The sequence below is a fragment of the Paroedura picta genome, chromosome 10, assembly GCF_049243985.1.
Source record: "Paroedura picta isolate Pp20150507F chromosome 10, Ppicta_v3.0, whole genome shotgun sequence".
NCBI lineage: Eukaryota > Metazoa > Chordata > Lepidosauria > Squamata > Gekkonidae > Paroedura > Paroedura picta.
This window is the reverse complement of record NC_135378.1, coordinates 54,267,489-54,284,010: the sequence shown is the minus strand read 5'-3', so window position 1 is coordinate 54,284,010 and position 16,522 is coordinate 54,267,489. Positions and strand designations below refer to the sequence as shown.

The following is a 16,522-nucleotide window of genomic DNA, read 5'->3' as shown; positions in this document are numbered from 1 at the left end:
GCCAGGATACTGAGACAGCCACCTCTGCAGCTGGGGAAGCAACTGATTTAGGTGGGCAAGCAGCAGCGAAGCCAAGAGATGCGCCACTGCCTCCATGAAGGCAACCAAGTGGACAGGCAGACAGGTGAGAAGCTGAGAGAAGCACTGCTGCCAGTAAGGGGCAACCAAGGTAGCAGACAAGCAGCAGAGAAGCTGAGGGAGGTACCATTGCTATCAGGGAGGGCAGCTGGGCAAGCAAAGGCAAATGATGGGGAAGCTGTGAGAGGTACCTCTGCCACCAGAGAGGCAACTGAGTAAGCAAGAATCCAGCACTGTAAGCCAAGAGGAGCACTGATGCCACTGCCAAGGAAATAACGAAACAAGCAAGAATGGGGAGGAGGACCAGGACTGTGACAGAGGGTTTGGAGGGGACAGGAGGGAAAGAGGGAGAAAGACTGACAGTGACCGTTTATGCACTAGGGGTTTCATGCCAGGCTGCAGGCTGGAGTTTTAATCGTGGCAGGTTGCCCCACCTCTTCCTGCACCCATATGGGGGAGCATTTGGCCCGATGTGCCTCATCCACCTCTGATTTGTGCTCCTGAATGTGAGCTGGGGCTGTGAAGTTCTCAGTGCATAAACTGTCAGTGACAGCTCATGAAGTAGGAGCAAAGAGGAGCAATTGAACATACCCTCCCCTTTGCGTTTTCACAGGGCTTACTTTGTAATCCAGTTTTATTTCATTAATTATTGTACATATAAATATGTATGAAGTCCGGTATGGTATGATTATGAGTTTTCATTGTATTGTTTTTAAATTTTGTAATTTGCCTTAAATTCTAGCAAGACATGAGCAAATAATCTCATTGAACCAATTCGAATTATGGTTAAAATGTATATATTTAGAACTGAGTTCAGTGTAAGAAGCAGAGTGATTGGGTTATACACTAAAATACTTTTTTTCTTCAGAAACCTTTCAAACATATCAAGGAAAAAGTTCTATGCATGAATTAAGCTGATTGATGTTCAGGTTAATTTATCTGCTTGAAACCATAAGGTTCTGCAAAACAACAGGCTCTTGTGCATATGAAAGAAGGAATACACCAAAGGAAATATTTACAGAGATATTATATCAATCAGCCAACATACTAGAGTAGGGAAATTATGCATAGCATATTTCTTATAACAAACGGAAGTAGTTACTTTTGCAAGAACCTGCAGAGGATTGCAACCATTTAGATTTAATTTTCCCAGCTGCTACATTACTCTTTTAAGTGTCACACAAAGACAGGTAAAATGCTCAAGCTGAACCAGAAGAAACAGCATCTGCAAAGATACTGCAAAGCCATATTAAAATGTATCTGAAGTTTAGCTAGCAAAAAGGCCCTTATGATAGTTTGCCAAATTTGTCTAATAAAATTCTGGAGTTAAAGCATAGTGCATAAGTGAAAATAAATTGTTAGGAAATATGGGTATTTTAGACTATTTAGCATCTCTTCATGTGTCTGATCAAGTGCCAGCCACCTAAAACCATCTGCTGTTATTTGGTATGTGTTAAAAAGAAGTGTTGAGAGCTATGGTATTACATAATTATAGCTGCAAACATGATGTGAATAAGACTAGATTACAACAGAAGGTAGATATATTTATGCTCCACATTTCAGATACTTTTAATTTAAGTAAAACTGTCAGGAGGAAAGTAAGATGCTGTTAAATTAAAGAATGGAGAGCTACAATAAAACCACAGAGGAAATGAGAAACACAATATTAATTCAGGGTTTCCTTTTCCCAAACCCTCTGTGTAATTCAACATAATTCACAGCTTTACATCTTCCTCTTTGTTGCTAGAGATTTTACCAGCTTCTTGGCAAATGCTTTTCTTTGAGAGGGTGAAGGGGTCTCTCACAAGAACATTTTTTTGAGCTTGAGTGTTCACATGCTCGGCATGGTCAGCGGCAAAAGGAAACGTAGTTGTCAAAGGATCCGCTGGCTCAATACAATCAAAGCCGATACAGGGATTACCATGAACAAATTGAAAGCAATGGTCATTGACAGAGATTAATGGAGAAAACTTTCCCATAGAATCGCCAAGTGTCAAACACGACTGAACGGATAACATCATGATCATCATCGTTCACATGTACCCATTTTCTGAAGGTTCATTAACATTCTGATTGCATAGTAATGTTAATCCTGCAATAGGGATGGACATAAACCTCATGATAAGACAAAATTTGGGCTGAATTCTGGCTGGATTAGGGCTGGGAAAGTAATATGCAGCGTGTTTGTGGTCTCTGAAAAAAAATCTCCATGTTTTTGGGGATGGCTCAAGGTGGCTTGGAAAACAAAACCCGCACAAAAGCCATGAAAGTTTTAGGCAATAGTGTGTGTGGGGGGTGATGTTTTCCAGAAAGACAAACAGAGAGCCTCCAAAGCTTGACAAGGCATTGCTGCCTGCAAATAACAAAGTTCCCATTGGATGCAATGGGACTCAGATCTATATAAGTGTAGGATGAGTTTGTGTTCTCTTTGTTGGCATTTGGCATTGTGGATTTGGAGAAAGAGTTGTACTTGTGAAAGAGCTTTGCTGTACTGATTGTGGTATGGAGATTGCTTACTCAGTCAGGGGCCAGGGAGTTTTGGGAGGGGGGATTTGGGGGGGAACAGGCACATTTACAGGGCAAACTAGTGGGGAACAGTTTATTTTTTATTCTGCCTGGGCAACTGTGCACCTATTTTTTGGTACAGGCTATTTTTTCAACAAAAAGAAAGAATGCCCCATTCCGGATGAAGAGACGGAGGCGGGCTTGAGAGCGGGCATTGGAGCTGGAAATCTCGCTACTTCAGCCACTTTAGTAACGCATGTGTCTTGTGCGGGTGTCTTTCAGGCTTCTCTCATAATGCTAGCGCTACATGGCAGGGGTAATCCAGCTTTGTGGATTTCCCTGCAAGCGCTATAAAATGGAGGATGTTGCAGCTGGTTTGCAGATGTTCACAACATCATGCAAAATGCTTTAAAAAATGGCATTTACAAACGGTAAGGATTTCACTATTTTTAATGGATGCTGAATGACCCTGAGTATTTTTAGAGCTGCTTTGGGGGAACATCAAATTGGTTTTCTGCCATTTTATCCTCTACCACTGCCAGACACACACTGGGCTGCTTTTTATTTTGGATTGATGTTTGTATTTATTGCCCACTGACTTAACATTACTGACCACTGTTCTCCAAGATGTCACAGTAAGGGGTGGCATATAAATTGAATGATTGAATAACTAAACAAATTTGAAGCCCCTCTACTCACTTGTTTCTCCTTAGGGATGATCTATGTTTATTAACCTGCCTCCCTCTACCCAATCTGCCATGGGATACTTATTCCAGAGTTACTGGAGTGACTTCCCTTCCAGTGTTCAAAGAAGCAACCTATAGTTGAAGAGCCATGGGGCAGGGGTTCGGATTGTGTTCCAGGATGCTGATTTGTTGCAACTTTGCCTGTCAAAGGTCCATGGTATCTCCCTTTGCTTCAATGATCTGGAGCTATCCTCATTTGAACACACCGCAGCCAGGGTGATTTGGGGGGCAGGACAGGAGTTGAACACAGCAGGCCAACAGAGTGCAAGTTCCAAGAGCAACTTATCATGGCTGCTTTCCCCTGTCTAGGCCACAACTCCTTGAACATCCATCCCCTTAGAGCCATACTGCTGGCAAAGTGACTGGCTGCGAGGTGTGCCACATATCCCTCTCTATCCCTATCCCTGGGATTTAGGTATTTGCTTGTATGATGGCACACTACAGGAAAGGGTCCAGCTGGCCCCATTGTCACGGTGATTGCCACTGCAGTGCAGTAAGACTTTTTCTCCAGGGCCTTGTCATGGTGTTTGGAAGTTCTTTCTGTTTCCCTTTAGGTCTTTGTACTCCCACTGGACCCTGACACCAAGTGAGCTCCCCTCATGACTCCTGGCTACCAGCCATACCCTTATTCATAATCAGGTGCACACTATCAAGCTTCTGGCAAGAACTTGCAGTGCCCTTAAGAGATCCTTCATAGTGTCACGAAGAAACATACACAGGTATGGGGCACATCAACACAAAATACTTGCTTCCGTGCTCCCCTTTTTATTTGAGACAGCCTTCCCTACATTCCCTGGGCCCTGGCCAATCTCTTACCCCGTAACAAACATTGCCTTTTCAAAATGTTTCCTTCTTAGCCCTATATTTCAAGTCTTAGAGAAACAGCTTTACATAGCGTGCTATGAAAGCAACTTTGTAAATTCATAATGTAAGCTACCTTGCAGTAAACTGTCTGTGAAGAAATGTAAACTAATTATCATTTTATTTACATTGGGAACATCTAAATTATGGCACAGCATTTTTAATATTAGGTCTACCTAGACCCACTAATGCATCTGTAGCATGCTTTTCATATGTGTTCTATTTAGCAGATCCCAGTTCCTGTTGTTTCTTTTCATGCTTCCTAACACCAACTCCCTTCTTCCTCTTCTATCATCACATCGCTGTGTGGAGCTGGAGGGAAGACAGGTGGGAGACAGCCAATAACTTGCTGGTGACAACAGTACTGTGCACCATTGCAGGAGGCATGATCATGCCAAGATTCTGCTGTGTTCATCTAGCTAATCTAAATACAAGAAGGAATAACTAAAGAGAAAAGTTTGAAGTAGTATTTAGAAGAAGCTCCTAAGCAGAAGAGCAACTGAGCAAAGAAAAGGCATATAAAATCCAATATTAGTATAATCACTAACTCTGAATTAATCTAGATTCTTCAGTGTTGTTAATACAGAAATCCCATGGAAAGAAGCCACACCTTTTAATGAGAAAGAGTAAGGACAGGAATAGAAATGAAGAAGCATGTTGGAACCTCACCAAGAGCTTAAGGATAAAAAATTCAGCAGGTAGCTATCTCACATTCTCATGTTAGGCAAATAAAAAGGGCAGCTCATAATATAGTTTTATGGGAAACATATGGCTTGACCACTATAGCTTACCATGAGCTGTGTTTGGCAAGACATCAATTAAAAAAGCATTGAAAACACCATAAAACCGTCCTTCAAATGGTATTTTTTTAAAAAGATATCATACAATAGAGGTAAGCAAATGGTCAAAAAAGGTACATCCTGATCCTTTTGCAATACTGTTAGTTTCAGCAATTTGAATTAGAATGGATGATCATTTTAACAAATGTTTATCATTAATGTTAGAGACTTTTGAAAGTATCCTCAAGCTCACATCAGAGACGAAGTAAAAAATAATTATGCCATGTACTTCATAGACCCATTATGCACAGGGGTTTTAGCGCACATTCGGGGTGGAATGGCGGTGACTAAAATCACCAATAACGCACGGTGCCGGCTGCAACCAGCCGCAGCTTCGGTGCATGCCGCCGAAAAAGCCGTGTTCACGAAACGCAGAAGAATGCGCAGCTTCCGGGTGACCAGGGCGCAACCAGAAGCGGCGCCCGGATTGCCGCGTGCATAATTGGTTACTCTGGGTTTTGTCGCCATCGCGCCCCGCTCCGTGCATAACTGGTGTACGTCACGTTTTCCCCCTCCGCGTTTTCCATGTGACCCGAAATCGCCGTTTCGGCGGCCGTGGATAATGGGCCATAGAGAGGCCAAAAGCAGTATACACCAAACTTTTATTTCTCCACAAAACAGAAAGGCCCACAGCTGCACAAAAAACACTGTGTTAAAACAAAACAAAACTCTTGAGGTATTTTGAAGCAGTTATTAATTCCCTCACATTTCAAGCAATGTGATCCAGATAAGAACATGATTTTATTTATATTACAATGACAAACATAAAAATAATTCAACAACACAAAGAGAGGCTCGCACTAAAACTGTTACTTCAAATAGCTTTGACATAATCTACCAGAAACTTTACCTTCTACATCCTCTTCAAATAAATCTAGTTTTCTCAACAGGATCTAGTGAGGTTGATGCTTCTGGCTGACAGAAGTCCGTGTATGCATTTGATTAACTCTCATACTGTAAGTGAGGACAAGTCCTTTGTTATCCAGTCAAGGTGTTATTGTAGGAATTTCTGATGCATGCTGAACAGTGTACCATCAAAAGCCTGCATGAGTACAGTGCAGAAAAGATGGGCAGTACAGAGAACATTTCTGACTGACTGTTGAGATTGGAGGAGAAAGATTGCACAAGATCTAAGCATCATCTATGGAGAGTAGAATTTTCAGTGTTGTTAACCGAAATATATTCATGGCTTGTCTACTTACAATTCACAAGAAGTTCTCTTTTTTCTTCCTTTGAGCTCTAACAAAGATATAGACAATCTTTGGTCACAGCGAAATGTCAGGTGCCATCAAAAGTCAGATTTGGAGAAATCAGACACCTCTTCAAATTATAGGTCTGCTAGCTTCACAAATACTCTCAGTTATCTCATTACAGATACGGTTTGAGGTTCAGTAACCAAAGCAAGACACCCGAGAACAAGAATACAAAATTTTGGTATGCTGATACTTCTGTGCAACACTTGACACTACAGAACTAAGGTGATGTAAAATAAAGGGCATTGTTATGCTCAATGGCATTTTAATGATAAACCCCTTTATAAAAAGAAGTGTTCTACCAGTCAGACATACAACTTTATATGCAAACTCAGCATAAAGAAACATACACACACAATACAAAACCTTTAATGGCATCCATAAAGAAACATACCTCAGAAAGCTTTTGTTTCTAAGATTAATAAACTTAATCCATGAAGAAACTCATCTGACTAATGTGAAAAATGAAGTTCAATAGGTCAGAACAGGTATACTCATAGCTATTGATGGATCAAGATGAAAACAGTCATGTATTTGGATTGTTGCGATGCCCAACAACCTTACTAATTTTTTTATTCCTTGCAAAACCAATTATGTTTTTAAGGGAAAGATATATATGGCTATAAGGCCTCTATTAGTTTGGTCATACATTATGGAGACTAGGACTAGAAGTATTTCATTTACCACATTAATTGTACCCATGTCAGTCCCAATATACTGGCCAGCCAATGAGTAACTCTGTGCTAGATACCAGTTTAATTACTTGTAATAATTCTAACTTCTGAATTGTTTTTTCAACCTTATTGCAAAGTATTTGTTTTTCAAATAACGTAAAATATGCAACAAGTGACTCTGCACTGCTTACGACTGGCTATCACACTTTTTAAAGTATGTGTTCAAAGTAAGGAAATTTGCATCATGTCTTGTGGTGCTCAGCTGAAGATCTGTACCCCTTTAATGTTTTTGCCCAAACTAAATGGACTTTTAATAAAGCTCTTCTATAAAGTTACAAGAATTTTGACAACAAAACCAGAATCAAAGTGTCTGAACTTTCAATAAAATTGGTACTTGTAACTCCCAAAAGAAAGACTGAATGAATTTTAAAGGAAAATGTAATAATTATTACCTTTTGTTAGCCTGGGTCAAATATTTCAAAACAGTCTCTGTACTAATGGAAACATAAAACAATACATTCCAGATAATACAGAGCAATAATGCATTTTAAGATACATGCATTACAACATCCTTAATATTTAAGTAAGAGTTTACAAAGTGTACAAAGAGACTACAAAAAAAATAAGCAAAATTATAACACAAGAGCTATTGAAAACAGCAGTAAACAGAATAAGGGACACAGCATCTTGGAACACAGTATAACAGAATAATGGGAATTCAAATGTTTCAAGGGGGGAATCAGAGGTAAAACTAGTGAAGATACAAGTAAGGGAAAAAGTCAAACTTAAATTTCTTTCATGCCCTTTGGGAATCACAAAAAATATCCATACTTTTTGAAAACCCATGAACAGGAGTGTAAACATTCCAATGTATAATAGCATCACACATTTAAGTCTTGCTATCTCTCTACTTGCATTAATGGTAGTTGCCTGTTAGGAGGGCCGGAAAGGAGAATGGACACACACAGATTCTTTATTGGCATGGAACTGACCACAGCCTTTATTAACACCCCAGCAGAAGCATCAGCACTGCCTGGGGAGAAACCCATGCCACCTCACAATCATGAGGAAGCCCTGACCCCAGGTTCATAAGCGAAATCGCCAAGCACTAAGTTCCCCACAGCCACTGGAACAAGAATAGGGGAAGGCAGCCTTATATTGGGGGACCCAATGGGCATAGCTCTCTGTTTGGTTCCCCCCAGTTGCCCAGCAATGAGAGCTTGCCTTCCCAGCCAGGGAAGCACTACAGTTTAGCATCTACGCAGACTGTTATGGAAGACCCCCCCCTTGATGGAGATTCTGGTTTGCAGATGTGGACATCTCCAAAAAGAAATCTCCCTGGCCGAAATCACCAGCTGCAACAAAAATATAACACCTAGTAACATTGCACAGAACATGGTAATTAATTTGGTGTCCAACAATTCTAATAACGACTACACTATAGCTGCATAACTTATGTGGTAACAACTTGATACTAACAACTTTTTAAAAGTTAACACTTACAGCAGGGTGGGTGGGTGGGTGGGTTAGCTTCCCGCTGGCTGGCTGAGGGGCAAAGAGCTGGGCCGCAGCAGGGAGGAGGCCCAGGTGCCGGTGTGCCAGTGGGCACACCTCCCCCCCCCGTGGTGCGGTGCTCGCTTTGGCGGCCAAATCGCTCAAGCCTGGGGTAGGCGCGGGCGCAAACGCGCAGATGCAGCAGCTTCGCGCCTGAGTGTTTGCGCCTGCTGATGTGCGCCATGCTGTGGGGGGGAGGCGTGGGCACAAATACGCAGGCGCGGCAGCTCCATGTCTGCGCCCACCCTATCCCCCCCTGTCCCCGGGCCTCCCTCTCCCCCCCGGTCCCCGGCCTGAAAAAGGTTGGGGACCACCGCCTTAGTGAGTACCCTATGTATAGCTTGCAAGCAAAGGGAACATCACAAAGGTAAATTGTGTGAAACGGCATAGCAGATTTGTGATACATATCAATACTTCAAAAATAATTTTAAATACCTACTTATTGTGTTATTCAATACTACATTTGCTCTGAGCATTTTCCTTTCCAGTTTAAAAGAAGATCTCTGTAATCATTGGAAGTTTTAAAAGTACGAACCAAAAGAGACAGACAGTGCTCAGTGAGTGTCCCAATATTAAAAGTAGCAATATGTAGACAGGAAAGAAGAGCAAGGGATGTTATGTAATTTTGTTCTGTCTTTTCTCCAACCAGGGGTTGAGGAGTAGGGCAAAGCCTTCTATAAACCAAAAAGTCAGGAAGATAAGCTTTGCTTCACTAACCTCCTTACTGATTGCTCTGGGAAGACATTCATACAGCTGCACTTCAGAGTTGCCATTTCCCAATTAAATTTCAGTTGTTAAATATAAGCAGGCACCCTAGGTGGTTGGTTTTCACATCTCCATGTAAGTTTTGCACAAGAAATACCAATTTCAAAAAGAAAAAATTATCTTTGTGTTTTGTCACAAATATTGGGAGTTATAAATAAGTTATCCATAAGTTTCACAATGAAGAATCATAAATGGTATTACTTTCTTAACTTTGCAGATAGCAATCCTAACCCCGCCCGCGGCGCCAAAGCCGTAAGGGCTTAGGGGGAGGAGTTAGGGCGGGCTCTGTCCGGGATGGGGAAGGGTGCCGATTGGCCTCTTCCTCCAGACAGACCATCGGAGGGGCCAATCGGCAGGTGCGAAGCGTCTGCCGAATGGCCTCTCCGATTCCCGCCCTGCCGATTCCTGCCCTGCAAAGCGCCTCTCCCCGCGACAGGCCGCCGGCCAGGGAGCCCCCGCCAGCCATGCTGAGCGCGGCTGCCGGGAGCTCCCTTGCCTAGCGCCCACTGTATTGTGATTACTGCGGGCTTGCTTACTAGTCTTAGATAATTATGGATGTTTTGTATCACAACACCAAACAGAAAATTCAGTAGCAGAGCAGGGCACAGAATGTTACCTCTCAGCTCTAACTACAAAAAACTTGTCACATAATGACCAGTGTTTGCTGTTAAATTTTAACAAATACAGGAATGAACATATTATGTGAACTTGAGACTGACACTGATTTAATTACATAAACAAAAGTCCAAATTCTGTCTTCACAAATAAATCATTATTTATTTATTGCCTCTTTAGAGTCCTCCTCAAGGGCAGATTATTCCAATCATTAGCAATAGCCACTAAAAAAACCCATTGGACATAAGTAGCATAAAAAACTGTCCGTAAAACAGGAACAGATTATTAAAAAGTCAACAAGATAAAACCACTAATTAAAAGCCTGCGTAAAAGATAGTAAACTAGGCATCAGGTGAGCATTAAGAAGGCGGACATTCCAAAGATTAGGTTAGGTTGTTTGGCTTTTTAAGAAGATTGTATTGTATTAGAGGGTTTTATGGGGGTTTTATTGTTGTGACCCGCTATGAGCCTTATGGGAGTGGCGGGCTATAAGTCGAATAAATAAATAAATAAACAAACAAATAAATAAATAAATAATAAAGATGAAATGCCACCACAGAAAATGCCCCATCTCTACTCACCACCCACCTCAGTTCTGAAGGTGGGGCAAAGAAAGCAGAACTTGAGAGAAGGATCTTAAATGGTGGGCTGGACAGTGTAGGATGAGGCAGTCCTTCAGGGACCCTGACTTCAAGCTACATAGGGCCTTAAATGACAATGAGCCCTTTGAACTGGGCCCAGAAACAGATGGATAGCCAGTGCAGGTCTTTCAGCATGGGGGGGATATGATGCCTGTAACCAACCCTTGACACTAGCCTAGCCACCATATTTTAGACTGATTGAAGTTTCCAAAGCATTTTCAAAGGAAAATCTATGCATCGAACATTTTAGTAATTTAACTTGGGTAGCATCAGCACATGAGTTGCTGTGGCAGGATAAAGCTTTCTGAGAAATGACCACAGCTGATGCACCAACTAGAGCTGATAAAAGGCATTATGTGCCACAGGGGAGACCTGAACATTCAACTATAAACCAGGATCTAGTAACATCCCTAACTATGAATCTGCTCCTTCTGGAAAACCTCCACCATGACAGGCTGACACTGTAGGTTGTTGATTTTTTGTACCTGCCTTATATCATTGGCCCAACTGCTAGTGCCTTTGGCTGCTCTATGCTACCTTTTATACTGACAGTTCTTTAAAACTGATGATAATGACTGGTGGTTCATTTTTAAAGGTGTTGAGGGGGCTTTTAATGCAGACGGTTACTGTAAACCACCTCAGAAGGTCAAATGGTAGTGAAAAGTGTTGTAAAGTCACATCTGACTTATGGCAAGCCAGTAGGGTTTCAAAGCAAAAATTGTTCAGAGATAGTTTGCCAGTGCCTGCTTCTGCATAGCAGCCCTGGCCTTCCTTGGTGATCTCCCATCTAAATACTAACCACAGCCAATTATGCTTAGCTTCTAAGATCTGATGAGACTGGGCTAGCCTGGGCCACCCAGGAGGTAAAATAAAGGTAAAGGTATCCCCCTGTGCAAGCACCGAGTCATGTCTGACCCTTGGGGTGACGACCTCCAGCGTTTTCATGGCAGACTCAATACGGGGTGGTTTGCCAGTGCCTTCCCCAGTCATTACCGTTTACCCCCCAGCAAGCTGGGTACTCATTTTACCGACCTCGGAAGGATGGAAAGCAGAGTCAACCTTGAGCCGGCTGCTGGGATTGAACTCCCAGCCTCATGGGCAGAGCTTTCAGACTGCATGTCTACTGCCTTACCACTCTGTGCCACAAGAGGCTCTTAGGAGGTAAAATAGGGAAGAGATATTTACATGGTTAATAAATAATAGAATTTCACGTAGTTATAAGTGAGGGGTGTGCTTTTAGCTGGGAAAAAACCAGGAAAAAACTGAATCAATGCTGACCCAGAGTATGGTTTTTTCATGTTCTTAAGCCAAACCATGAACCCATAGTATGATCTTAGACCCGAATTGCAAACACCCAAACCTTTCTGGCTTTTGATTTGAGATCCTAAATTGCTGCCTGAAAAATAGTTAAGCTGCAAAGAAAGGCTTCTGCCCCCAGAACAGCTGTTTGTCCAGGGGGGAGGGGGGACACCTACCCACAGCCCAACAAACAGTGATCCACAGAGAGAAGCCTTTCTCTGCAGATCCACTGGGACATTTAAAAGCTGACTTATAGTGCACAGTCCAACAAAGAGCTGAGAATCAGCTGTTTGTTAATCTGTGCTCTACAAGGGTAGGCATCTAAATGGAACTAAGCTCATTTAAATGCCTCCCCAGCCTTCCTCCCCCCAAGCAAAGATCCTGCCATACAGCTTGCTGTTTGTGGGGATTTGCACTTGGGGGGAGGCATTGAAATGGGCCTAAGTATGTTTAAATTAGTCCCTTTGAGCATGCCTTCCTCACCAGTGCAGAGCTGACTGTTTGGTAGGCTCTGTGCTGGGGAATAATTGAATCACAGAATCATAGAGTTGGAAGGGATCTCATGGGTTATCTAGTCCAACCCCCTGCACTATGCAGGACACTCACAACCCTATTGCTCATCCACTCTACCCTGCCACCCCCTTGAACCTTCACAGAATCAGCCTCTCCATCAGATAGCTATCCAGCTTCTGTTTACAAATTTCCAAAGATGGAGAACCCACCACCTCCCGAGGAAGCCTGTTCCACTGAGAAACCGCTCTAACTGTCAAGAACTTCTTCCAAATGTTTAGATGGAATTTCTTTTGAATTAATTTCATCCCATTGGTTCTGGTCCATCCCTCTGGGGCAAGAGAGAACAACTCTGCTCCATCCTCTATATGGCAGCCTTTTAAATATTTGAAGATGGTTATCGGATCCCCTCTCAGTCGTCTCTTCTCCAGGCTAAACAGACCAAGCTTCCCCAACCTTTCTTCATACATCTCACCATCTTTGTTGCTCTCCTCTGGACATGCTCCAGCTTGTCTACATCCCTCTTCAACTGTGGTGGCCAAAACTGAGCACAGTACTCCAAGTGAGACCGAACCAGAGCAGAGTAAAGTGGTACCATCGCCTTCTGTGATCTGGACACGATATTCCATTTGATATAACACAAAATCCCATTTGCCTTTTAGCCACCGAGTCACACTGTTGACTCATGTTCAATGTGTGGTCTACTAAGACTCCTGGATCCTTTTCACACATAAGGAGGAGGAGGCTTTTAAATGGACCTATGGAGTCAGAATGCTATATAGGGATGATTAGAGCTGAGTTGCCTGAAACAAAACCCCTCCAAGATGGAGGTCATGTGGTTGAGTAGGAAGGAGGCAGACCAGGAAGCATGTTTATCCATCTTGGCCAGGACACAACTGACAACCATGCCCCAGGCCAGGAATCTGGGAATCACTTTGGGTGCCTCTCAGTCCATGGAGGCACAGGTCACTAAGGTAGCCTGCCAGGCATTTTCCACCTTTGCCAGGCAAAGCTACTAGCTTGAGCAATGGTGCTAAACATTCATACAACAAATACCAAAATATAAGAGTAAAATGTTATGAAAACATCAGATATTTAGAATACATACAGCCAGAACAACTGTAAGGAGCACCATTTTTTTCAAGTCAAATGCAGTTAGAGTTGCCCGGGTGTATATTTCTGTGTGTGAAACAGAGAGTAAGAGAGACTGGTTTCATACCAAATAGATTCAGGTAGATAGCTGTGCTGGTCTGAAGCAGCAGAACAAATTTTGAGCCCAGTGGTACCTTTAAGACCAACCAAGTTTTATTCAAGCCTTTATTTGCATGCACACTTCTTCAGATACAATGAAATACCATTACATAGAGAGAGGGTGGGGGTTTAATTGCCAGGAAGGGCTAGTTGCATCCATAAGAAACTGGGTAATTACACCAAATATGAAGGGCATTAAAAGCCCATTGCTATTCCTGAGTAGTGATAATCTTTGCAGTGCCCTGAAGTACCACATTGTTATTCTAGGAAACCTAAATCCATTTGCCTGAAATACTTTGGATCAGGCACATGCAGTGGCTCCATAACATTTTGTGTCCCTACTTCTGGCTTCCTCCTCGTGTACTTTCTCCAAGCTTGCCTCTTAGGAATGTAAATTCAGCTCTTATTCTGATAAATTAGACTAAGCAGCATCCAGGTATGGCTACATCAGCAATGACACATGGAAGGAGCATAGTCATATGGGCCGCATCATGCATCAGGTAACATTTTTGGTACTAAACCTTAATACTAAATCTTGGAATGGGACTTTAATGGTTGTGCCATTATAATCCAGTCTTGCCCAGAGGGTTTTTTAAAAATTCAGGAGATCTTTGCTGGTGCTTTACAAATCATGCTCCTAAACTACCAGCAGACAGTCCTATGTGTTGTCACAAAATGACAAGGCATTGAATCTATTATAATAACTGCAAATCAGGATTCAAGTTATGAAACTATCTCTCCCTCTATGAAAATAACAAGATTGAGGGCTCCCATATTCAATGTACTTGAAGCACTGAGCTAGTATCAAGAACTCTTTTTCAGTAAATAAGAAACCTTGTTCCCATTAAGCCTTCTGATACTGGAAGAAGAGTCTTCATTTAATGGAAGAGAGGCAATGGATCCAACCAAGTGAAAACAAATGTTTAAATGTAAACATAAGGAAAACATACTGCAAATAATTTTTAAAGTATTGCTGCTTGCTTGAAAAACTAAAGATTCAAATAAAAAGTGAATGAATAAAGTACTTGGTAGATATATGGCAGTATGAAGTTCTTATTTATATGCCTTTTATTAGAATTGTGATTGTAAGCAAAGATCTAGTTTTGTAAACAGCTATATTTCCCAATATTATGTAATACACAGAACTTTTCAGAAAAGATAATAAAAGGCCTGCAAGAATGGAGTTACAGTATGGACCACAAATTGATTATCCTTCTCTCATACCTCAAGTAAAAGGCTTCATGTTACAAATTTCTAGGTAATCTCCTTATCTCAATGTATTCCACATCCTAGCAGTCACCTTTAAGCAGAAAAACCACAGACAATCTTAACACTTTCTTTGCTGGTAGCAGCCACTATGCTTCAGCAGGAAAAAAAATCAAAACATTAAGGATCTTTAAGGATGACCAAGCCTCAAAAGCAACCCAGTAAAAGACCAATCACATTGCCATGCAATATTTTAACAAAAGAACCACCAAGGCATTTACCGTGTCTTGCGATTTATCCTTAACATCGTAGACTGTTAGTTTTATTTTAGTCTCCTCGTAGATAGGGTAATCCCGTGGGAACGTCACACCAGTCAGAAACAGTGGGTCTCTTGTTCCCTGTATAGCAGAGGCACATAGTTCAGATTTAGTAAGGTAGCAGCTGTGCAGCACACTGCATGCTATTATAGACAATGACACAGAAACTATGGGATTTGCAACGGCAGTGCTTCTCATACAGTAAACAGAGATTTGGACCACCAGTTGTCAAAGCCAGAAACACAAAACATAATAGCACAACAAATGCTTACTCAGATTGAAGATAGAAATTTCAGAAGCAGATTACGTGACCATTAATAGCCTTAGGCAATTGTGCCATTATATATCAGAACTCTTCTAATTATGAACAACAATTCATTCATTCATCATCTAAACCAGAGGTGTTGAACTCATTTGTTATGAGGGACAGATCTGACACAAATGTCACTTTGTCGGGCTGGGCCATGCTTGCTGTAAAAAGTAGCACGAGAGGCATTATGTCTCTGGTAATATAAACCTTATAAAGATTCTGAACAGCAATAGCAGGCTTGACTGCGTTAGGCGTGATGTGCAGAAGGCTAGGTATGGAGATACCAGCACTGGCAATAAGACAGGAAACATAAGTCTCGATTCAGTTCAGGAGGATTCAGTTCAACAGGATGCAAAGAATGAATGGACAGAAGTCGGACATTAGAAACTACAGCATTCAAAAACAAATGGGGGAACATTTCACTCTTCCATGACATTCAGTTGCTGATCAGAAAAAGACTGCTAAATTGCAACTGATAATGAAGCTCAAGACAGTGCATCCTCCTGGACTGAATTGAGAACTAGATTTCCTGTCTTATTACCAACGCCTGCTATGCCTGTCATTTGGCATCCGAACTCACTTCAAGATATAAAGACTGATGATCTCACATTCTAGGTGTATCTGAAGAAGTAAGCAGTGAAGTTGGGTACCCAAAGGTTGGGTTAAAGAAAACCAATTTTTAAGAAATAGATAAAACCCAATGATATGTACTTATCACACAATGAACTAAAACTGTATTTTAGAAACATAGGCACATGTCACCCTTAAAGTGAAGAATGTTTGGACTAAAAAGTCCTTAATCTATACAACCTAACACATTTCCATGTTACTTTAGCCACTAACGCAGGAACAATAATTCAATATAACTAGGTTGATAACTTTAAATTGCATTAAAACAGGACCCACTGCATTTTGGCCTACAAGGCCTACCTCATTGGTCAAATTTTTGCATTCCAAATAAGAAACAGGATATTTTTGGCAAGCTGGGTTTGATTCCCCGTTCCCACATATTTAGCCAGCTGGGTAGCCTGATAAAGCTGTTCTGACTGAGCAGTAATATCAAGGCTCTCTCAGCCTCACCTACCTCACAGGGTGTCA

At 41.7% G+C, this 16,522-nt stretch overlaps 1 protein-coding gene across 13 annotated transcripts in view; it reads right to left on the bottom strand.

The window, feature by feature from the left end:
• The window catches only part of INPP4B (inositol polyphosphate-4-phosphatase type II B), a 291,154-nt gene that overhangs the window by 146,141 nt on the left and 128,491 nt on the right, over positions 1 to 16,522 (bottom strand). For all 13 annotated transcript variants that reach the window (XR_013224780.1, XR_013224781.1, XM_077300219.1 and 10 more), the window contains one exon: positions 15,079 to 15,195. Coding sequence is in view for 11 of the 13 variants with exons in the window: in XM_077300219.1 (XP_077156334.1) it covers positions 15,079 to 15,195 (117 nt within the window). In the remaining 2 variants the exon portion in view is untranslated. The remainder of the gene's footprint in view (positions 1 to 15,078; positions 15,196 to 16,522) is intronic.